The 25515-nt window shown below is 37.8% G+C and overlaps 1 protein-coding gene across 1 annotated transcript in view; it reads right to left on the reverse strand.

Moving 5' to 3' along the window:
- Positions 1 to 24730, reverse strand: part of Gas8 (Growth arrest specific protein 8) — a 40067-nt gene extending 15337 nt beyond the window's left edge. Inside the window, exon 1 of the mRNA XM_067780971.1 lies at positions 24722 to 24730. Coding sequence (XP_067637072.1) covers positions 24722 to 24724 — 3 coding nt within the window. The 5' untranslated portion in view covers positions 24725 to 24730. The remainder of the gene's footprint in view (positions 1 to 24721) is intronic.
- Positions 24731 to 25515: the final 785 nt, after the last annotated feature.

Here is a 25515-nt window from a genome sequence, read left to right on the forward strand (position 1 = left end):
AAACTCAAAATGGTTTTTCATTCTTTAAGAAAATTTTCGTTCCCTTTAATTTGTTAGCTCTATCTTGAAGGCATATGTTTGGCCCCTTTATAAAGAAATGAATAAAATGACGTCTATAAGGTCCCTAAAGGGTTAAAAGATTCTAAAAAAATACGAAAGTTTCACTAATTGTACTTTTGGACGAAATACTTGGGAAGAACTTGGAATTATATTGTTTGAATAATTCAAGGCGAAAAGCTTATCTCATATTTTCTGTGGTCTTCCACGTGGTTTGTACAAATATTTACTTAGAGACCAGCGCTTTCTGGCAATAATTTACTATGAAGTTTTACCCATTAGCTCCTTTTATTTCCCATTTCCATAAGCAGATGAGCTGATAACCAGGCCCACGTAAATAACTCATTCTTTTCCAATTGTCTCAAAACTACTTAAAATATTATATAAACTTGAAATGGCGATCGGATTGAAATTTTACCAAATAATGCAAAAAAAATGGTGCTTCTATACTTTATGCACCTCTAATTTTCATCCAGAGTTTGAATTTATGAGCCCCATAAATGTAGTAAACAATAATAACTGATTTTTAGTCAAAGCATGTCTTCTGAGGTAAGGTGCGCTACTTCGCTCAAAAGCTTTTCATTGAAAGAGCTTACTAAAAGGTTGGGTGCAAATATATTGGGAACCGATTCTTTTAGACAAACCGAATATTACCGCGAACATGACTAACTTAAAGGTTAGTCATTTTTATGAATTTGAACTGAGTCGTTTTGGAGTCTTCAAGTTACATACAAAGAAGTATTAAAACATATCTTCAACACACGGATATGAATATGATAAACGAAATGTTCATATTAATTGGTTTTCCTGTTAAGGCTGTTAAGAAAAATGGTATATTGAAAACAAAAGAAATTGCATATGTATAGTTTCATATACATAGCACATTATAGCAGTGAACAGAAATATAGCACTTGCCTTTTTTATACTCAGTTGAGCAGAGCTCACAGAGTATATTAACTTTGATTGGATAACGGTTGGTTGTACAGGTATAAAGGAATCGAGATAGATATAGACTTCCATATATCAAAATCATCAGTATCGAAAAAAAATTCGATTGAGCCATGTCCGTCCGTCCGTCCGTATGTCCGTTAGCACGATAACTTGAGTAAATTTTGAGAAATCTTGATGAAATTTGGTATGTAGGTTCCTGGGCACTCATCTCAGATCTAAATAGCGATTAACGATATCGACAATAACCACGCCCACTTTTTCGATATCGAAAATTTCGAAAAATCGAAAAAGTGCGATAATTCATTACCAAATACGGATTAAGCGATGAAACTTGGTAGGTGAGTTGAACTTATGACGCAGAATAGAAAACTAGTAACATTTTGGACAATGGGCGTGGCACCGCCCACTTTTAAAAGAAGGTAATTTAGAAGTTTTGCAATCTGTAATTAGCAAAATCGGAGAACGGCGTGGTCGTCAAATTCAAATTTAGAAAAAAAGTTAATATCTTTACAATATATAAGTAAATTATGAATATATATGGAAGAGGAATTATTTGGGGCATGGGACCGGTTAACTTGTTCACGGATGGGTCAAAGCTGGATGGAAAGGTTGGTGGGGGGGGGGGGGGGGGGGGTCTTTTGTCAAGAGCTAAATTTAAGCCGCAAGTTTAAGTTGGCTGATCACTGCAGTGTATTCCAAGCGGAAATTGCTGCGATTAAGGATGCGGTGGATGGAATGCTATCCAGTGCTACCACGGTTAGGGAATTTAACATCTACTCTGATAGCCAAGCGGCTATCAAGGCCTTGAGCTCAACTACAGTGCGATCGAGGGTGGTCTGGGAGTGCCTGACCTCGCTTGCGATTTCATCGAATTATTTTACAATTAAGATTATCTGGGTCCCGGGTCATAGTGATATCCCGGGTAACTGTCAAGCGGATCTCTTAGCTCGCATCGGTACAACTGAACCGGATGAAGATGGCTGTAGGGATTTCGGGATCCCGCTGGCCACCTGTGGATTGCTCCTCCATAGCTGTTCCTCGAATCAGCTCAGCAAACGTTCGGCGGATTCCACGTCTTGCAGGGTAGCAAGATCTTTCTGGCCAAAAGTGGATGGCAGGAGGTCTGCTGAAATAATTGGGTTCACTAAGGCTCACCTATCAATGGTCATTGGGGTTTTAACAGGGCACTGTCCCATGGGTATCCATGCGGTACGCCTCAATATACTGGAAACTCCATCCTGCTGCAGCTGTATGGAGGATGATGAGGTGGAATCACCAAATCACTTTATGCTTGATTGTCCAGCTTTTGCCAGAACTAGGCGAAAGTACTTCGGTCGCGACTCACTTGGATCTCCCGAGGATATATCCAAAGTTGAGATCGGTATCATTCGGAGCTTTATCGTTGCTACCCAACGATTCTCTAAGTAGCTAGATCTAAGTCACCGTTATTTTTGGTGTATGTGGTATCATAACGGACCTTCGTGTTGTCCAAGTGAGCTTAACTTATCAGGGTAGCTACCACCTAACCTATCCTATCCTAAGTAAATTATGTCAACATTCAACTCCAGTAATGATATGGTGCAACAAAATACAAAAATAAAAGAAAATTTAAAAATGGGCGTGGCTCCGCCCTTTTTCATTTAATTTGTCTAGGATACTTTTATTGCCATAAGTCGAACAAAAATTTACCAATCCTTGTGAAATTTGGTAGAGGCTTACATTCTAGGACGATAACTGTTTTCTGTGAAAAAGGGCAAAATCGGTTGAACTCACGCCCAGTTTTTATACACAGTCGACCGTCTGTCCTTCCGCTCGGCCGTTAACACGATAACTTTAGCAAAAATCGATATATCTTTACTAAACTCAGTTCACGTACTTATCTGAACTCACTTTGTATTGGTGTAAAAAATGGCCGAAATCCGACTATGACCACGCCCACTTTTTCGATATCGAAAATTACGAAAAACGAAAAAAATGCCATAATTCTATACGAAATACGAAAAAAGGGATGAAACATGGTAATTGCATTGGTCTATTGACGCAAAATATAACTTTAGAAAAAAACTTGGTAAAATGGGTGTGACACCTACCATATTAAGTAGAAGAAAATGAAAAAGTTTTGCAGGGCAAAATCAAAAGCCCTTGGAATCTTGGAAGGAATACTGTTCGTGGTATTACATATATAAATAAATTGGCGGTACCCGAAAGATGATGTTCTGGATCACCCTGGTCCACATTTTGGTCGATATCTCGAAAACGCCTTCACATATACAACTAAAGGCCACTCCCTTTTAAAACCCTCATTAATAACTTTAATTTGATACACATATCGTACAAACACATTCTAGGGTCAACCCTGGTCCACGTTTATGGCGATATCTCCAAAAGGCGTCCACCAATAGAACTAAGGCCCACGCCCTTTTAAAATACTCATTAACACCTTTCATTTGATACCCATATCGTACAAAAAAATTCTAGAGTCACCCCTGGCCCACCTTTATGGCGATATCTCGAAAAGGCATCCACCTATAGAACTAAGGCCCACTCCATTTTAAAATACTCATTAACACCTTTCATTTGATACCCATATCGTACAAACAAATTCTAGTCAGGCCTGGTCCACCTTTATACCAGGGTTACCCTAGGTTCTTTTTACAACATGGTGATTTTCCCTTACTTTGTCTCCACAGCTCTCAACTGAGTATGTAATGTTCGGTTACACCCGAACTTAGCCTTCCTTACTTGTTTTTTGTTAATTTTGTCGATTGCATTTTTTTTTTCATTTTCAGTAATCTGAAAATAAACATTTATGAGTTTTGCAACTGAAACTATGCAAACCAGTCTCAAACATGTTTACGAAAAAATTCGCTAATTCGAGAAAATGTTACGAAAACTTCGAACTTTTATTTGAAGTTCTCTAAATTTGCTGAGAAGGTTACAAAACTTCCCAATTAATTCTAGTCTAAAAAAGTACAGGTTAAACAAAAAAAAAGAGATTTTCGATCGAGCTTCAATTCCAGTTTGCGTCGAGCTCTGTTTAGTTTTTCCTACAAATTGGCGGGACGGGACCTACGTGTTTTACGCCGACTACTAATGGCTGCTGTAAGGCAGATGAGTTTTCACTAAGAAGCTTTCCATGACAGAAATACACTCGGAGTGTTTGCCAAATCACTGCCGAAGACTACCCCGCTTAGAAAACTTTTTTCTAATTGAAAAAATGTTTGATGTTGCTTTGCTCGGGAATTGAGCCCAGGATCTTCGGTGTGGTAGGCGGAGCAAGCTACCACGACACCAACTAAGATGACAATTTATAGGTCTCTTAAAATTCGCATTGGGTTTTAAATATTTTTTGCGAAGCGCCTTTTAGATTTTCTTCTTTTAAGGCTGTGTGCGAATTTGCCTAAATTGCTACCTAAATAGAGAAAAACCTAAATCACTGGGAATTGTCGGCAAATCAGTGCAAATAAAAAAATTAGAATTTTTATCAGCATACTTTTCAACCTAAATTCAAATGTCAAACTTCAAAAGCAAAAACATTTCGACTTATCATTTTATTGCTCTTAAATTTCTGATGTGCAAAAAAATGCGCATGAATGGACCATTTAAAGTAGATACCACATAATAGATAAGAGGGCGATGATCAATGTTCGATCGATTGTTGAGTATGGCGTAAAGGGGATCTCAAATTGCTTTTTGCTGACGCCCGCGTCAAAAGAATTGGATATTGACTATTTGGATTGCGGTGGGCTCATTGGGAAAAAATAAGTTATTGGCGCCATGCCCAATGGTAGTCACAGGGGTTTCATGCCTTGAGATGGTGGCAAACTTCTGTTTGCATGTGCTCCACGACGTCTGGCATAAAAGGCCGTATAGTCTGGAGCCGCAGCACTTTCTTTCACTGCTATGTATGCATACTTACTTCTCCCTTGACTCCTGTCCTGCACAAACACTGCAAACACCATACAACTCTCAAATTTCTATTTTTGGGAATAATTTCCCGCAAAAACACGCAATTTAGTTTGTCAAATCAACTCGCACAGTTTTGACAGTTTTTTCCTAAATTGTTGCAGTGCTGGAAAGTTCCAGTGGAATGTTAGTTTAGGTACCTAAAATTTAGGCGAACTCGCACCCAGCCTAAAAAAGAATTTGTCGAATAAAATATGTAGAAATCCAAACAAAAATGTTCACCTTTGTAAGGAAAAAAATTTAACAAAACTCTGCAAAAAAGTTGTCCAAACTCAAAGTGAATTATGAGAGAACTATAACTTATACCTTGTTAGACTAAAATTGATTAAGCTGCAAAACTGTTTACTCAAAAATTCAGAGAACCCCAAATAAAATATTCGAAATTCTCGCAACATTTTCCCTAATTTTGAATTTTTTACAATAGCGAAAAAAAATTTATTGACGAAAGTTGATTGACTGCCACTGCCATTCTTCTGTTCTTGCTGTACATATCAAATAGATGACGCATCTGTGAATAAATAAAAGGGCTTGAATTTTTATTTGCTTAAAGACGGATAATAAGTAGAGCCTGGCCCGACGAGAGGGGGGAAATTGGGGGGATTCCCCCCGGGCCCGGGGTTTCTCAGGGGGCCCGCGTTTTAGAGGTACGAAGAAATTTTTTTTTAAATTGCGGAGAGTCTTTAGTTGTTCCATGTGCAAATTTTAAGCCGAATTTCAAAAGCAACGAATATTGATATAGAAACAATTTTAAACGAATGCAAAACTGTTGCTACTAAATTGAACATCTCGCCAAAATTTCCGGACATTCGAAAGAGAAAATCCAAAAGACGTTCTGAAGATAATTTAAATGAGATAATAACGGATGATTGAGAGTCTGATTTTAAAAACAATACATTCCTGCTGATCGCTGATTCGGCAATCACTGGCATTACTGAACGATTTGCAGCTATGAGAAATTTGAGCGATAAGTTTTCCTTTTTTTGGCAATTTGAAGACATGGATGAAACTACGGTTCGGGCGAGTGCAGCAAAATTTGTCGAAAAATACAATTCGGAAATTTCTCACAGCTTAGAATGCGAAATAATTCACTTGAAACACATTTACGAAGCAAATTTTGATACAGGTCTGTCACCATTGGAATTGCTAAATGCCATCTACATATGTTCAAAATCTGTATACGATTTTCCCCAACAGTTGTGTTGCTTTACGTATCTTTTGCACTATACCTGTCACTGTAGCTAGTGTAGAACGTTCCTTTAGCGCCCTTTCAAGAATCGAAAACTTTCATAAATCGTGTTCATCTAAAAAGCGAGTTTCAGGACGTGCCGCGCTTTGTGTTGAATCCATTTTGGCAAGACAGTTAAATTTTGATATTATTATACAAATTTTGCAGCGAAAAAAGCAAAGAAAGCCACTCTTTGATATCCAAACTTTCTATATTGAATAACTAAAATTTATAATCATCATTAAATTTACCTGAAATGTATTAAAATATTACCAAATAACTAGAAAAGATTATTTTAAACAATATGTGGCTGTTAAAAGAGAGTTTTATTTCTACGTTACAATAAAACAGAATAAATAGTAAATATTTTGTGTTAATTTTATTGTCAGCTCTTAGTCCAAAAATCATTTAGTTGATGTGGCAAACATTTTTTTTTTGATGTAATCCATCAATAACACCGCGTTACACACATTCTGTCCTATGAACCAAATATACTTTTTCGGAAAGGGGAGAAAAAATAAAAATACACGTGGTTCGGCGATTTTCATGAACACGTCAACATTTTTGTTGTTTAGTTTTATAAGGTATACAGCTCGTAGTGTCCGCCTGTGTGAAAGACTTTGGATCGATTTTTAGCCCTTTTCCGTGATCCAATCGAACTGAATTTTTGCAGGCAGACTCGTGGAAATGTCTGTATCACGTAAAATTTTTAAAAAAATTGATGTTTATCAATTCTCAGATTTTCCTGAATTTTTTTTTTCCGAAAAAGTATATTTGGTTCATAGGACAGAACTAAAGCTGGTTTTTGTAACGCAGGATATGATTCATCAATGAGACGTCATTAATTCAAGTTAATGAAATGTATTAGTGGATTTTTTATAGGGGGCCCGTAAATTGTCTAGTCCCGGGCCCGAATTTTCTCTCTACGGCCCTGAGTAGAGCGATGAGATGAAAACAAAAAAAAAAAAGAGATGTTTCATATAAGTTATTGTTGTAAAAAGCCATAACAACATAAATTTATACACTTGACACTTGAGTAGTGGACTTGCCCAACATAACAAAGGTCACAGATCGCGTAATAACATTTATCACTGATCTCAATTAGGCAGTGGTTTTGCAAAATATTCACGTGTATTTCTTCCACTTAAAGCTTTTCTGAAGAACCCACCCATTTGTATTTTCCAAGGACGGAAAATAATAATTTTTTTTTTCGGCGTCGAAAAAGTCCTGGTAAAAAATTCTCCTAGGTGAAAATGTTTGAGTTCCCAGGTATTCTTATAGCAATATCAGGTCGAATCATGCATTTTTTACTTTTCGAACCTTTTCCATAAAAGTCCACATATAAAAGTAAAATATGTATTTTTATTTTTTGGGTCCGATAGAACTAGTTAAATTCGTTTTTATTTTTAAAAGTCCGGCAATAAAAGTTAAATCCGGACATTTAAATTAAAATTAAAAAATTTTTTAATTCGGATAAGCCGTTTCTTTGTTATCAAGCCGGACTTTTGGCCTTACAAAATAAAAGTACGGATTTAACTTTTATTTCCGGACTTTTATTTTTAAAATTCCGAGTTTAACTATTTCTATCGGACTCAGGTAATAAAATTTCGAAAATATTTTTTATCTTGATCCAAATATATTAAAAGTCCAAAATTATAGTTAGTTTTGCAGGGAATTATATTATAAAAGGAATAACAGTTTCCGCCCCTGGTATTTTCATTGCAGTAGAAACTTTAAAATAGCTTATCGCAAACATATTCCGCCAAATGATTATTTTATTTTAAGAAACACTGATGTCCTTTGTGCATACAAATTTTAATGAAGAATGTTCATATGTTTGTGTGATGTCCCAGCTATCTTAAATGCACGCATTAACGCATTATCATACCGATGAAAAACCAGACGGCGATAATTGTATAATTCGTCGAATGCAGCCAGATATTTTTGAGTTTTTCATATGTTCACATGTGTGTATATTTATATATATATACATATGCCATCTTGTAGATATAAGAGCCATTCGCTGAAAAATTTGAACAATTTTGTACTGTTCAAAAAAAGGGTTTTGGATTTTTGACAATTTTTTTCCTAAGCCCTATGTTTTATGCCGATTTTGAAAACGAATTTTGTATAGAAGATCTTTCCTGGCCAAACCACAGCCGAGAGGCGATCCTATTTGAGAAAATGTTTTTAAGGTATTTTGTCACTTGAGTTGGGGCTTTTAGTTAGTAAGGCCAGCCCAGTGATGTAGCGATAAGATGTGTAATGGTGTGAGTAGTAAATCAACTGCCCTTCGTTTATTAAGTTAGCGACTAGGTTTACCGTGTGTAGTTTTCATTCAAAAAAAAAAAAAAAAAAGAAGTCAACATACATTGTGAGTCCTTTACCTGTTCAAGTAAGTTGGAGCAAAACAGAAAGGAAGAATTGGGGCTATGACAAATATACGGTTTCGAGTTCAAATAATTTCGTGTTTGAATCATGGAAATGAGATATCAGTTAGGTTTGGTTTCTTTCCTAGTATTTAATTCGTTTCTGCCCGACTTGACAGTTTAGAGATATCATCAATTTTTTGAGAGCTTTTTATTTATACGATATCCGATTCGTTCGGGGGAGTTACCTTTAAGACCCCATTTAAGTGTGAGCACATGTTATACACGAAGTTTGCGGGTAATATAAGCGCCATTTCGATATGAGAACAATCAGGTCTGTTCTAAATTCCGACTCGTTTTGAAAAGTAAAACGAGGCTGACTCCGAGTCGATTCCTTTTTGTGTTCTCAATTCCGATTGAAACAAATCGATTCGAAGTCGATTTCGAATCGTTTTCATTTCGAGTCGATAATCAATCGAAACAGCTGTTTTCATTTATTTTGGTTTTAGTTAAATTAAAGTTGTGCAAAAATGTGAACAAAATGCCAGCACCAATGGTTTTCGGAAATGCAGAAGACGTGCAATTGTGCATAAAAATCGCAAAAATCGATCGAAATTGAGAACACATCGGTGTAATTATCTGTGCTTACTAGGCTAATTACTTTCGATTCCGACTGCTCAGAGGCAAAACTTTTCAAATCGACCAAGTCTGGTCAGAATCGATATTCAGAACACCAATCCATTTCGATTCCGAATAAATTGGTCGGAATCGATATCCAGAACAGAGCCGAATTAGTTTTTAATAAGAGGCCGTTATATATGAGTGAGCATGGAGTGCCCTATATTAAAACAAGTAAGGAAGGTTAAGTTCGGGTGTAACCGAACATTACATACTCAGTTGAGAGCTATGGTGACAACATAAGGGAAAATAACCATGTAGGAAAATGAACCGAGGGAAAACCTGGAATGTGTTTGTATGACATGTGTATCAAATGAAAGGCATTAAAGAGTATTTTATGAGGGAGTGGGCCATAGTTCTATAGGTGGACGCCATTTAGGGATATAGCCATAAAGGTGGATCAGGGTTGACTCTAGAATGCGTTTGTACGATATGGGTATCAAATGAAAGGTGTTAATGAGTATTTTAAAAGGGAGTAATCCTTAGTTCCATAGGTGGACGCCGTTTCGAGATATCGCCACAAAGGTGGACCAGGGGTGACTCTAGAATGTGTTTGTACGATATGGGTATCAAATTATAGGTATTAATGAGGGTTTTAAAAGGGAGTGGTGGTTGTTGTATAGGTGGTCGCCTTTTCGAGATATCGCCATAAAGGTGGACCAGGGATGACTCTAGAATGCGTTTGTACGATATGGGTATCAAATGAAAGGTGTTAATGAGTATTTTAAAAGGGAGTAATCCTTAGTTCCATAGGTAGACGCCGTTTCGAGATATCGCTATAAAGGTGGACCAGGGGTGACCCTAAAATTTGTTTGTTCAATATGGGCATCAAACGAATGGTGTTAATGAGTATTTTAAAAGGGAGTGGGCCTTAGTTCTATAGGTGGATGCCGTTTCGAAATACCGCCAAAAAGGTGGACCAGGGGTGACTCTAAAATTTGTTTGTACGATATGGGTATCAAATTATAGGTATTAATGAGGGTTTTAAAAGGGAGTGGTGGTTGTTGTATAGGTGGTCGCCTTTTCGAGATATCGCCATAAAGGTGGACCAGGGGTGACTCTAGAATGCGTTTGTATGATATGGGTATCAAATGAAAGGTGTTAATGAGTATTTTAAAAGGGAGTAATCCTTAGTTCCATAGGTGGACGTCGTTTCGAGATATCGCCATAAAGGTGGACCAGGGGTGACCCTAGTTTTTGTTTGTACAATATGGGTATCAAAAGAAAGGTGTTAATGAGTATTTTAAAAGGGAGTGGGCCTTAGTTCTATAGGTGTACGCCTTTTCGACGTATCGCAATAAAGGTGGACCAGGGGTGACTCTAGACTTTGTTTGTACGATATGGGTATCAACTGAAAGGTGTTAATGAGTATTTTTAAAAGGGAGTGGCCTTCGTTCTATAGGTGTTCGCCTTTTCGAGATATCGCCATAAAGGTGGACCAGGGGTGACTTTAGAATATGTTTGTACGATATGGGTATCAAATGAAAGGTTTTAATGAGTATTTTAAAAGGGCGTGGGACTTAGTTCTATAGGTGGACGCCTTTTCGAGATATCGCCATAAAGGTGGACCAGGGGTGACTCTAGAATAAGTTTGTACGATATGGGTATCAAATTAAAGGTATTATTGAGAGTTTTAAAAGTGAGTGGTGGTAGTTGTATATGTGAAGGCATTTTCCAGATATCGACCAAAATGTGGACCAGGGTGACCCAGAACATCATCTGTTGGATACCGCTAATTTATTTATATATGTAGTACCTGTCAATATTTTAAGGGTTTTTTATTTCGCCATGCAGAACTTTTTTAATTATCTTCTACTTAATATGGTAGGTGTCACAACCATTTTATAAAGTTTTTTCTAAAGTTATATTTCACTTCAATAAAACAATCCAATTACCTTACCATGTTTCATCCCTTTTTTCGTATTTGGTATAAAATTATGGCATTTTTTTCATTTTTCGTAATTTTCGATATCGAAAAAGTGGGCGTGGTCATAGTCGGATTTCGTTCATTTTTCATACCAAGATAAAGTGAGTTCAAGTAAGCACGTGAACTAAGTTCATTAAAGATATGCTGATTTTTGCTCAAGTTATCGTGTTAACGGCCATGCGGAAGGACAGACGGACGACTGTGTATAAAAACTGGGCGTGGCATCAACCGATTTCGCAACCGATTTTCACAGAAAACAGTTAACGTTATAAAATCTATGCCCATACCAAATTTCAAAAGGATTGGTTAGTTTTTGTTCGAATTATGGCGTTAAAAGTATCCTAGACAAATTAAATGAAAAAGGGCGGAGCCACGCCCATTTTGAAATTTTCTTTTATTTTTGTATTTTGTTGCACCATATCATTACTGGAGTTGAATGTTGACATAATTTACTTATATACTGTAAAGATATTAAATTTTTTGTTAAAATTTTACTTAAAAAAAAATTTTTTTTAAAAGTAGGCGTGGTCCTTCTCCGATTTTGCTAATTTTTATTGAGCGCACATATAGTAATAGCAGTAACGTTCCTGCCAAAGTTCATCATGATATCTTCAACGACTGCCAAATTACAGCTTGCAAAACTTCTAAATTACCTTCTTTTAAAAGTGGGCGGTGCCACGCCCATTGTCCAAAATTTTACTAATTTTCTATTCTGCGTCATAAGTTCAACTCATCTACCAAGTTTCGTCGCTTTATCTGTCTTTTGTAATGAATTATCGCACTTTTTCGGATATCGAAAAAGTGGGCGTGGTTATAGTCCGATATCGTTCATTTTAAATAGCGATCTGAAATGAGTGCTCAGGAATCTACATACCAAATTTCATCAAGATACCTCAAAACTTACTCAAGTTATCGTGTTAACGGACGGACGGACGGACGGACGGACATGGCTCAATCAAATTTTTTTTCGATCCTGATTATTTTGATATATGGAAGTCTATATCTATCTCGATTCCTTTATATATGTACAACCAACCGTTATCCAATCAAACTTTATATACTCTGTGATCTCTGCTCAACTAAAAAAAAAACAAATAATTGACATACATAAAATTACTAAAGCACATATATGTAAATATATCGAGTCCCTTACATGAACGCTCATGAACTACCTTGAACTGTCATCCAGGGCTTTCCACTCCAACATATAAAAAAAAATAAAAATAAATGTAACGCGCGATAACCTCCGAAGAGATTTTAGGCCGAGCTTCTCTTCCAATTTGCGTCGTTCTCCTCTTTTTAATTTTTCTACAAATTAGCGGGACGGGACCTACTCGTTTTATGCTGACTCCGAACGGCATCTGCAAGGCAAATGAGTTTAGACTGAGAGCTTTTCATGGCAGAAATACACTCGGAGTGCTTGCCAAACAATGCCGAGGGGCAACCCCACTTAGAAAAATTTTCTTCTAATTGAAAAACCTTGTTTGTAAATGTTGCTTTGCCCGGGGCGTGAATCCAGGGCATTCGGTGTGGTAGGCGGAGCACGCTACCAGCACACCCGACGGCCGCCACTCACACATATAAGTTTGTTTATTTGTTGCTGGGCCTATAAGTATGCTACAACGTTTATAGATGTTTAAGGCGCTTTTAACATGCAGATAATAAAAAATAAAAAGATATAAATGAAGGGCAAAATGTAAACAAATATGAAGGGCAAATGGAATACAATTTTTGTGTTTTTTATTGTCTGTTAAAAAAATATGTTAAAAACTCACTTTCATTTGTATTAAACCGATTAATCGGAACGAAGTCCTTGCTTCATGAGCTGTGTACAGACCAAATAAAGTAGTTGACAGCTCATGAATGTGTCTGCATATGAATAAATGTACACTTGTGTATGTAAGAGTGCGTATTGCAAGAATGGATTATTTAAAGTTCCGAAATATCTCAGCTTAATAGGTCCAGTGTAGCATAGAAAATTATATGAACTTGGACTGCCGGGAACATACGGATTTCTCAAAGACTGGGCTGAGGCTATTCATCCCATCTTCAACTTGTATACTGTATCTTCCGCATGAATAGGATAGGCCTAAGGTAATAATTGAGTTGATTTTTTTTTCTCAAAAACCGCTGCGTATTTATATGATTATTTCGTGGTCGCTCTGCATTTTAAAGGAAAAAGGCACAGTCAAGATTTATGGATGGTAAAAGGTGGTACAATAGTTGCGTACTCGTGGCTTTCCAATAATAGACCTACCCTCCCAGTTTATTTGACCGCGGCAAAGTACATGAGCAAAACAGGCTCTTTATTTTGGGGCGAAGCCTAAGCTAACCCAATCGGGAGCATTAAGCGAGATCAAGTCCTTTTCCATTTGTCCCGTCTATTGATCTGCTTCCAAATACCGGTCTCGATATAAATGCTTTCTTGGTGTGAGCGTGTTCGTCCAATCGCGTTATATCACCTTTCGGACTACTGGATAGGAATGAAAGGGTAAAGAATCGTTAACATGCCTATAATACCGATGTCAGCGTCGCCCGCTAAGATCACTATTCCATGACAGGTTAAAGCGCAATATGTTAAAACGATGGTGGGGTGGTTGAATATCCTGCATTAAACACGAGGGCATCTTGAACTCCTTTCTTACGGTCTTTCTGGTTAATATTAAATGCATGGCATGTTCTAAGATTCGATCACAGAATGCTGACTTTGTGGCACATCATAAAGATTTGTCCAGAATAAGGAAGACCATGCCACGTGCCTAATTGCAGTCCATATATAGTTGTAATCCTGACAGTCGATGAAAGGTGACAGGTTAGCTGGCTGCTTAACCAGTGCAATGCAATGCACGTTTAAATCGGAGGAAATTCGGCGACGAATACAGAGTATCAGCTCACAAAGGAATAACAGGCGAAATATATTTTTTGCAGAGGCACTGTCATGAAAAAGGAAATTAGATGGGGTTTCAAGAAGGGGCTTCATTTCGCCCATTAACTTTGGATGTATGAAAAATGCAACAGTTGTAGTAGCTATGTGGATTAGCTTCGGTAGCTGATGTTACAGTGCGATGCGAAACTTTCACACAAAAATCTTGGGTGTGACGTTCGATCAATTGTTCCTAAAATCCAGAGCCGTAATAAAATCCTCAAAATCCCTTGCCGGAAGCACTTGGGATAAAGAGAAAGAAATGATCATTACCACCTACAAAGCAATTAGCCGGCTGATTGCATGCTACGCGTCCCCGATATGCTCGCCAAGCCTAAAGGTTACTCACTGGGAGAAAACACAGGCCTGCCAAAATACTGCCTTCAGAACCGTTACGGGCTGTCTTCTAATGTTCCCAGAACACCACCTCCACAATGAGGCGAGAGTACTCTAGATTGGGGAGAAAAATGAAATGCTGAACAAACAATTTCTGTTAATACCCAGAAACCCGGGCATCCCAACACACATCTGATTGATAAGGCCACACCTCCCATGAGCTTAAAGTGTCATCTTCGTAAACATTATGAGAAAATACGGCACCTGATAACATAGCCGTGTGAAGTAAAAAAGCACAGTTAGGTCCTCAGTGAAATCCACAAACAGGCGTCGGACTTCTATGTCAGGAATCGCCCGGCGAATCCAGTTTTTAAAGAAAAATACTCGGAACTTGCAGAAGAGCATTCTCCCTAGGGAAACGTGCGTCACTCTAGCTCAACTTCGATCTGGGTACTGTAACAGCTTAAAGTGTTACCTATCCACAATCAACCTCGACATACAAAATGTATGTTCTGCTTGCAATGTGTCCCCACATGACACCAATCATCTCTTCAATTGTAATGTGGAACCAACGCCTCAAACACCCCTCTCACTATGGTCCACCCCTGTTGAAATAGCAAGTTTCCTTGGACTCCCGTTAGAGGACATTGATGACAATTTTTGATCGGCCGCACCTATTGGATGGGGCGAATCACTGCTACAAAAACAACAACAAGTGGTTGTGTGTGGCGTAACGAAGCGAATGGTTATGTGAACTCGTTGACGGTTGTGGGGGATGTGTTTAGGCTCGGCATGGCTCTTTTTCGAAGGGTGTATCAGGGGCCAAAGGAAATTATGTAATCGAAATAAGGATATGAATTGGGAGAGCTACGGTGGCAGAAAGGGACAAATGAAGGTAAGAAGTGGATCATTCTATTTTTTACAAAAAATCAGTTTGTGTGTGTGTTTCCTGTCAACCATTCGTTCAAGCATGCGTACAACTGGAACATTCCAACAAAAAACAGTGTTCCTGTTAATTTTATTTTTTTTTTTGCAGCTAGACCAGAGACCAATAATCAATTCTAAAAAATCATATTAAGGATCCGACTGCAGACAATGATAGTTTTGTGCCTAAATTATGAGACACTTACGATACTATTTTTATCGGTGATGTTTCAGGGACCGATCTATGAGAAAACATGTAATTTATGATAAAATTGTTTGAAATTTGCCGACATTAATATTTGCATATTTTTTTTAGAAGCGAACTGCTAGAAATTGGGAGAGAGGAAACGAGAAAAATAAAAAACGTGAGAAGGAGAAAGATACTGAGAAAGAGATAGAGGTGGACAAAGATAGGGATATATACAGATAGAGGGAGCGGAGAAGGAGAGAGAGCTAGAGAGAGAGATGAAGACAGAAAAACGAGAAAGGAAAGAAAAAGACGAAAAGGGAGAAAGACACAGAGAGGGTGAGAGAGAGAGGACAGTAAGAGATAAACAAATTGTTAAAAGGGATGTATATAAACCAAAGTTAGGGCAGAACAACGTCTATCGGCTCTGCTAATAAACGAATAAAAATATTAAAGCCATTGACCTAATAAACTCAACCGCCAGATGTATCACAAAATCACGTTTCCAAACTTAACTTTCTTTAGCCTTTCACTTAAAAGAAGCGAAATCCCTTGTATGTTAAACGTAAATATCGTTAGTCCAACGCTTAGCTCGTTGTTTACTTTTCCGTATATTTTCAACAACGCGCACGCCAGCCAGTGTTTAAATAATATGATGACGCGGCTTTCAAAACAATTTTACAACATCTGTTGCCTTATTGAATATTTTATGAGTGCAAATTATTCAAAAAAGAAATATCCGCACGTCCAAGCGACAAGAGCTCTGATTGCAGCTACTAAACGCCGACTCGCCGTATCCCTTATCCCAAATATTCCTTACTCAAAACAAAACAAACCAAAAAAATTGAATACAACACTACAACAAAAAGGAGAAGCATGTTGACGAAAATAATGCAACAACAACAATTTGCATGAACAGCAACAGCGTCAGGCGTTTAAGTGCGCTTGTACCAGAGACAATATTAACATAGGGACATTGCAGGGACGAAGCAACCTTCACAAAACCTCTAGTATGTCACATTCACCACTTACCACAGCAGAATTTGTTAAACTACCACTGTCTGTATTTATTATTTAACAATTATTTGTACACTTTTTATTCAACTAATGTGTTCAGAATTCTCATTTTGCACTCCAAAACTACAATCGGTGTATTTGTGTGCTAAAATTATGTTAAATCGTGTTAATCGTGTTAAAATTTGTGGTGTGGTGGAAGTGACCTACTAGAATTTTGTGAAGCTCCGCTGCTTTCCATTGAAGTTCGCGCATGCAACATCTTTATCTTCATTTTATAAATGTTTTCATATTTTTTGGTTATAAATTTTGTTGTTGTTGGTGTTGTAGCTGCTGTTGCATATTGCCAGTCAACGAGAATGCGCCGGCTATATATTTACTTTGCCTTAAATTTTGTTGCAGTTGCTGTTTATTTACATTCGAATTTGTACAGTTCCGCTCACAAAAATAGCAACGGGCTAGGTTTTGAGTAGTATATACAGCGGTAAGGGGAGGCAACGATAAATATAGTTTCGAACAAATTCGACCTCGACCTCGGATAAAACCTTTAAAGAGCCAAGTGATCGAAACTCTTCACCATGTCCAAGCACACAATGGAGAGGGAGGCAGGCGGTGACTCCATAGTTCCACCTCATCTTCCTCCTCCTCAGAACCACAGTGATTAAACATAAACGATCCGAAGTGAACTGAACTATTTCGGCAGATCGCCTCCCATCCTATTCCGCCAATCCTCTTCCGCCCTCCACTCTACAAGATGAAGTACTTGCATAGCTGACTTATTGCCCGTCTTAACAAGAGCAGAGTAACGCTTGGTTTTCAAATTTGGCAAAAACTTGGTCATACCAATCAAAAGGACGTTGGTTGTAACGTCGAAAGCACGTGAAAGCCGTTTCAACCACAAAGTTACAATTAAATTGATCAATAAGTGAAAACGGTAATCGCTCATCAGTTTGCAAATTTGACATTAAAAGTTAGCTTGCGTTTTGACCTCACAATGCTTTATCGACTTCGAGTCAGTTATGTTACATAAAGGAAACGCAATTGGCACCAAACAAACAGCGGCTCCTAATAAAAACTAATCCAAATTGGTGGCCAGTAGAGTTCCGAGTTCCCTACAATGATCCCTTAAACGTCCGGCTCAATTGGTACGCGTGCCAGGTTAGGCACTCTCAGACTATACTCGATTGCATTGCAGTTGAACTCAAGACTTTACGGTCACTTGTATGCCACAGTAATTGGTAAATTCTCTGACCGAAGTAACATTGTATAGCATCTCATCCACCGCATTCCTAATCGCAGCAACTTCCACTTGCAAATTTGAACAGTGATCGGACAGGTTGAACTTATGGACTACAATGAACTCGTGACTGAAAAAACTTCTACCAACATTCCCATCCAACTTCAATCCATTCTTCAACCAGTTAATTAGTTCCTTTGCCCCTGATGAGCTGCCTCCTCAGTCCTCCTTCAGGGTAATGAAGCGGATGTAGCTCTCAGATGGGGAACTGCCCTCCTTAAGATAAGGTCGAACTTAGCAAAAATGCTAGAATGCACGAAATCAGAGAGCTCATATCTTATTTCACGTAACCTGATCAACAAAATATCTATCCGCAGGCGTCTTGAACACATTATTCACCATAATTGTACTTAGCATGGCCTTCAATGCCTGGGTATAAGTGTTGTTCATAGATCCACGCTGATACCAACTGCGCCGTAGGTTGTATTTTCTAGCAGGCATTCACTGCAAATTCTTTGTACTCCGGTATCCCTGATGTTTTTATGATCCTCACTGCATATGTGTATGTGTAGTAAAAATTTGCAAGTGGAAGTGTGTGCTCTTGGGAGTCGTGTTGAAGTCGGCTGCTACTGAAAAATTGCTACAATAGTTATGGCGCTCTCGCCGCCTTATGCATAAGACGCTGCCTTGCCAGATGATAAAGTGACAATCAATAAATCGTCGCATTGGCGCGTCGCATCCCAACTTCATATCCTCCATACTTACGTCTACATGTTGTTGTTATGCTAATGGATTGTTGTTGTTACAGATAATAGCCTTTAACTATTTACGCGATATATAATGATTTATGCTTGGATGAGGTAAATAAATATTCAGAAACAAATGAAGCTCATGTGAATGGAATAAATATTTTTAATTACGCCTGTTGCTGAAATTATTTCTTAAAGGAATTGTGTCGATGACCCTGGAATAATCCAAAGGAACAAAACAGCTGTAGCACATGACCCACAACCGATTCTTGGAAGCGGATCTCAAGCCGAGTCTTAAAAACAAGTTTTAGTTCCCTTGCACTCGACACCTACCGTTAGTTCTTTTGAAACCTAGTCTTGGAAGTGACTTTTAGTTCTATTGTATCCGACTTTTGTTGTCAGTTCCATTGAAACCGAGTTCTGAAGGGTCTTTCAGTTCCAGCGAAGTCGAAAACAAGTTTCAGTTCACTTGTACCTTACCAGTTTTTTGAAGCCTAGTCCTGAAAGGGAGTTGCAGTTCCATTATCTAAGATCCTTCTTGTGCGATTGGTTCCGGTTCCTGATTTGGTTTGATTTTATAAGTTATCCAACTTCATTTAAATTCGCTATAATTTCTTTTGACCTGAAAGGTTCAATTTGGTCATATAAAATCATTCCCGAAAAGGTCGGATGAGTACCTTAATAATGCAATGAAACGAAAAGCCCGCTGAGTTGGCAAATGAGGGCCCAGCGCTCGATGAATCGACGGTAGATGTCCCAATCCGTTTGGGAGAAATCAAAAGGAGACAGGATTTGCATATGATCTATCTTGCGGGAAAGGCAAAGGCAGACGCGCGGGGCTGCAAAATTTCTAAGGTCACATGCAAATCATACGACTTTGGACTGACAAAGCTGGTTTTATATCTAAAGGGAGAAGACTCAAGGCTCAGCATGATCATATCAGTTGGACCCTGCCTTCTGGCATTGCGTGCTTATAAGTTAGGCCTCATCAGATGGCCGCAGATGTAGGAAGTACGAGCTGCAAGAAGAAACGGTTGTACAAGGCTCCAGCTACTAGGAGCGGCAGAGTTTATTTATTTATTTATTTTTATCAGATATCGACAGCTTTTAACTAGGTCATAGAAAAATTTTAGTAACTAATCACCAAAAGGACGGAGCTTTTTTACAACATAAGTCCTGGTACCTAATTACGGTCTTTCCGGTTGATCGTCAAACGAATTCTGGTAGCACTATGGACACATTCAGCCTATGTGGGGTCTTTATTGAAGGGTCAGTTTAACTTTATCTTACCTTAATAGTGTTTATTACCGGAATGTACCAGATCTATATCCTGCAAATGGCCATACAAATCGACAACACTTCCCAAACCCTTCGAAACTATCCTGTAGGTCAAGTTCTTGAGAAAAGAGTTTGACAAGCCTTGGTTACCTTCTACTGCTGCAGCGTGGCCATAGGCGCAAACTCTTGCTCAGGATTGCACACTAGCTCTATGAAGTAGTTGTATCTCCAATTCTGTTCTATAGGGTGCTGATCAGCGGCATGTAAAGAGCAACTTCTACTTTGGTATTTTTTTAAGCAGCCCAGCATTTTTATTTTAGGTATGAGGGGGTTATTGTTCTTAGTATATACATATAGTCGGTAGTCATTTCTTCGATTCATGCCGCTGCGGCTGGCGGCTGTTCAATGCCACTACGGGTAGAGATTTTAACATATATTCAGATGACCAAGCCTATATGAAAGCTTAGAGCTCCACTTTAGCGTGATCAAGCGTGGCAGAGGTGTGCATAGTTTCGCTCGCGATTACATTTTAATTTTAGTATCATCTGGGTATCAGACCATGGCCGTTTCCCGAAAAACTGTCACGCATATCTCTTATTTTTTTTTTCTCGGACGTTGTGGCAGCGCACTGCCCTCAAGTGGCCCGATGTAACCAGGCTAATCCTGTTTTTGCTTTTTTTTTTTTAATTCATACATACTTTTTTTTTTCTTTTGTATCCTAATTCTTGTTTATGTGTTATTTATAATTTTTTTGTTACCGAGTCTTTGAGAGGCAGTGGCTTCTAAAGCGCCGAGATCTTAAACCGCTCAGCTACAGAGAAACTCATCAGCTGAGAAATATAGATTCACAAAATACAATAGACTAAAAGTATAAATATAATTTTTTAATTATTAAGAGAAGATAGAACCGTATTTTTTATGGCAAAGAGCTAGTCCGAAACATCAATTATTCTCGAGTGAGAGTTATATTCCTCACACAAACATAGAAAAGGTTCGTGTAGTTGGAAATTGCTTCTGCATTGTTTAAGAATTATAGGTTCATATTGCCTTGAAACTCGGCATGGAACATTCAAGTTTACTTCGTTCAAAAGAAATGGGCTTGAAATCGATCCACTTAAAAGTCTAGCCAGAAATAGTCCACCTAGCATTTCTCTACGACTTGCAAGGGTAGGAAGATTTATTAGTTTTAATCGATTAGTGTAAGGAGGAAGATTATACGGAGAGTCCCATTGAAGATTTCTCAAGGCGAAAAGTATCCAATTCTAATATCGGCCTCACCAATGATGTAAAAAGGGTTTTTGTAATGTAAGGATCACTAAACTTTGCCCATCTTTTCACAAATGCTAAAACTTTTCTCACTTTATTGACTGTGGCATTAATATGAGGATTGAAACTAAGTTTGCAATTCATTGTAACTCCCAAGTCGACAAAAACATCAACGCTTTCCAGAGTTTGACCATTAATTGTGTAGGAAGCTGGCTGTATTTTCCCAAGTGAAAAACACATGGATTTACATTTTTCTATGTTGAGAGGCATAAAATTCGCATTACACCAAGTAACTAAACTTGGAGTACAGAACGTTCTTCAACCGGCGCGTATGACTTAAAAAGTTTTACGTCGTCGGCATACATTAAAATTTTAGAATATTTTATAGTTGTGGAAACATCGTTTATAAAGATCAAAAACAGAATAGGACCGAGATGGCTACCCTGAGGCACACCGGAGGGAACACCGATGACATTCGAACAAATGTTTTTAAAAATGACTCTTTGAGTTCTACCGCAAAGATAGGAGGAGATCCAGCGAGTTAGGCCAGGTTGAAAACCAAGCAATTCGAGTTTATAAACAAGTAATGAGTGGCGTACTTTGTCGAATGCTTTGCTGAAATCAGTGTATATAACGTCGGTATGATGATTGTTTCTAAACCCATTAAAGACGTGAGTTGTAAATTCAAGCAATTTGGTTGTGGTTGATTTGGCTCTACAAAAGCCATGCTGAGAACTATCTATCAATGTAGAAATCGAAAATGTAAGGTGATTAGTAACGATTGCTTCCAAAAGCTTAGGGATAGCGGAGAGCTTTGCTATTCCACGATAGTTTTCAATAGACGACTTGCTTCCTTTTTTATGGAGTGGGATAAGAAAAGATTCCTCCCAAGCCATGGGGAAAATGCCATTTTTTAAAGAGAGGTTAAACAGATCAGTAAGGGGCTGGTAAATGTATTCCGCACATTTTTTAAGAAAATATGTTGGGATCAAATCGGGACCGTATTTGAAGGATTCTTTTAGGGTCTAGGATGTAGTAGAACATCTTCAGGCAGCAAATGTGGGGCATATATTGAGTTACTAGAATGGAGCTCATACGGATAATTTGTAGGTGATGAATCAACCACAGCAGAGTAATTAGAGTGAAAGAATTGAGCGAAGAAGTTTGCAATCTCTTGATCGTCGCTGGAAATGCTATTTCTAAACTTCATGGCAGAAGGAAACCCGTTAGTTCTGCGTTTAGAATTTACGAAATCATAAAAAGGCTTCGGGTGGCAAATAATGTTTCTTTTAATTTTACATATAACACTTTTTATTAAGTTCAAAATACTTATGACGGAAAATAGCGTACTGTGCTTAATGAGAATGTAAACCGGTTCTCTTATATAATTTGAATAAACGTGATTTCTTATTTTTTAAAGCTTTTAAATCTTTAGTAAACCAGGCTTGCATTGGTTCAATGTACGAGCATGTGCGTTTGGGCACATGTTTTTCAAATAAAGTATAAATGGTTTTATTTAAATTGTTGAAATTAGTTTTGGAAAAATCAAAGCATCTGGTAGAGACACGTGTTTTGTTAGTGCAGCCGATTTCATTGCTTATGATTTCGTAAGTTATCTCAAGAGAAGGATGGTAAACGTCTTCTGGCAAAAAAAGAGGTTCACACCGATTTATAGAGAATTTAGATATGTCGTCAACAAATGCTAAGTCTAAGAATTTTCCATACTTATTCGGAAAGAGGTTGGTCTGATTAAGGCAAAGATCAGTAATTCCATCCAAAAAGTCATTGTTATGTATCTTGGATGATACGGGGATAATATTGTGATCAACGGTATTCCAAGATATATGTGGCAGGTTAAAGTCGCCTTAAACAATCATTGAGTCCGTAGGCTTTATCATCGAATTGACTGATTGTAACAATGAAATATGGTGCATATACACTGATAGATCAGACGCCGGTGGAATATAGCAAACGGCTAAGTAAATATGACCCCGGCCTAGTAAGATTCGGACGCATTTAAACGCGATGGAATCAACTTCGGCTAAATTAACATCTTCAGATGGAATTGAAGAATGTACAGCTAGCAAGACACCTCCTCCGGTCCTACTTAAGCGATCATTTCTATAGGTCTGATACTCACCGCAAAAAATTTCGGAATTTAAAACATTGGGTTTCAGCCATGTTTCGGTAAAAGCAATAATATTATAGTTACAGTGAATTGTTTTCAAATATAAGTCAGTTAATTTAGTATTTAAGCCTCTAAAGTTTTGATAGTAACTGCTTAAGCAAGATGTTAAATTAAGTTTTTTTTGGATAGGAACTTTGAGGAGGAATTTTTGCTACATTTTGAGTAATCTCAATAGTCTTATGCACAAATTCGCAAACAAAAGCCCCTGGCGGCCAAAATGCGCTGTCCAAAAGTTCATCAAAATCTTTTGAGTAGACATCAATTCTAAATGAAGAAATGTTTCTTTCGTAATTAAATTTAAATTTTCTTAGTCATGCCGTCAGCCTTAATTTTCGAAGTGACATAAGACTTGATATCCTCAACGGAAGTGTCTTTGTCAAAGCGAGATACAAAAATCGATTTTTTGAGCGGGACTACAACCAGCTTCTTAGCCGGTGCTTCTGAATAAGAAGCCACAGATTGAGAAGTTACAGTTTCAAAAGTTACAGTTTAAGACTCTAAGATTTTTCCGCGGCCTTAGAAGTGGATAGAACATGAACTGTGGTCTACTCCACTATGCGTATAGAGTGGCAGCTAGGCAAACGTTAAACCGGCACAGTTTTGAAAAGAGGCGAGATCGTTCTAATGGGAAGTCAATTGCTGGCAGTCTGCCGAAGTTGGTGAGCTCACCAAAGCTCTGGGACAACCACTATGTTGCGGTGGTAGCGTGCTCCACCTACCACATCAATTCAAGTCCCTGGAAAAGGAGAATTAAAAATTAAGAAAGTTTTTTTAATTAGAAAAAAGTGTTTCTAAGCGGAATCGACCCCGGCAGTGGTTTTGGTAAACACTCGAAAGTGTGTTTTTGCCCTGAAAAGCTACTCAGTGAAAATGCCTTGCAGCTGGCGTACGGAATGGGCATGAAACATCTAGGTCCCCTCCCCCCATTTTGAGGGCAGATTAAGAGGAGATCCATGTGAATTGGAGCACGAGCAACATTTTTTTTTGGTCTTAAGGTTACATGGGTTTGACGCATCATTGTCTGACGAGATCCCATAGGGTTTCTATGTCTTAATATGCTAAATTCCTGTTGGAGGAAGATGATAAAGTTGAGTCATCGAATAATTTCATGCGTGGCCATTCAACCTTTGTCAAACGTCATTGCTATGCGAGGAATCTCGAAGCAGCTGTAGCTAACGACGCCGTAAGCTTAAGCGGTGTCACAAAATATTTGTATGCTGTCCAAGCGAGCTCCTACCGCGGGCAGGTATCACTCGACCTAACCTTGGATGCACACAAATTTTCCACCTGAATTTGGTAGCTGTCAAATTATTTGCGATATTGAAACTACCTGATGAGGTTTTGTTTAATTGCAAGAAAGAAAATTGGAACATTTTTCTGCCTCTATCCAAATATTTCACACTCACTGTGAGACCCCAAAATACTGAGCAAAATCATCAAACTTACCATTTTGCTTTTGTTCTTTTTATTTTCCTTGTCTGTTACTCTTAGTACTCCGTTTCAACTGGAATTGTCATTCACTTTTTTTGTTTAAATTATTATTTACAAATTTTTAGGGAGCTTCTTATATTAAATTTTTAAATGACAAATTTTGTTTATCAAATATTTGGCAGATTATTCTTTTAACAAGTGTTTTCGTTGTCCTTTTTACGCATTAAATAATTATTTAAAATATTTTTTATGAACATTTCAAATTGCAAACATTATTTTTCAAAAATGTATTCCAAAAAATATTTTTTTTTTATCTTTCTAGCAGACGTTTATATTTTGTTATGTTTCCTTTGCAGAAAACGTAAACAAATTCGTATCTAAGCAGTTTTTGTTTAGAAAATTCTTGACATCCATTCAGCGTGACTTTAGAGTTGTTTGTGGAATGTAAAAAGTCTATAAAATCAAGTTGCAGGGTGGTTTGAGAATAGGAGTAGGCAAATAATCCACTACAATTGAACTATCGGCGTTAAAAAGGGGATTTATATTAAGAGGAAATAAATTTCAGAACAAATCTGAAACATCTCCAGAACCAGTTTGGAATTATTTCGAACTCTTTTGTAACCAATTTGGAACGATTTCGCTTCGAGATTATTGTATCATTTGGGAACAACTTTTGATTCATTTTGAGACTATTTCGGAAACATTTTCGGAACGTTACAGAATCACTTCAGAACTATTTTCGAAATATTTTAGAGGACTTTTTGTAACCAATTTGAAACAATTTCGAGAACCTTTCGGGATTATTTTAG

The sequence above is a fragment of the Eurosta solidaginis genome, chromosome 4, assembly GCF_040869045.1.
Source record: "Eurosta solidaginis isolate ZX-2024a chromosome 4, ASM4086904v1, whole genome shotgun sequence".
In the NCBI taxonomy this organism is placed as follows: Eukaryota; Metazoa; Arthropoda; class Insecta; order Diptera; family Tephritidae; genus Eurosta; species Eurosta solidaginis.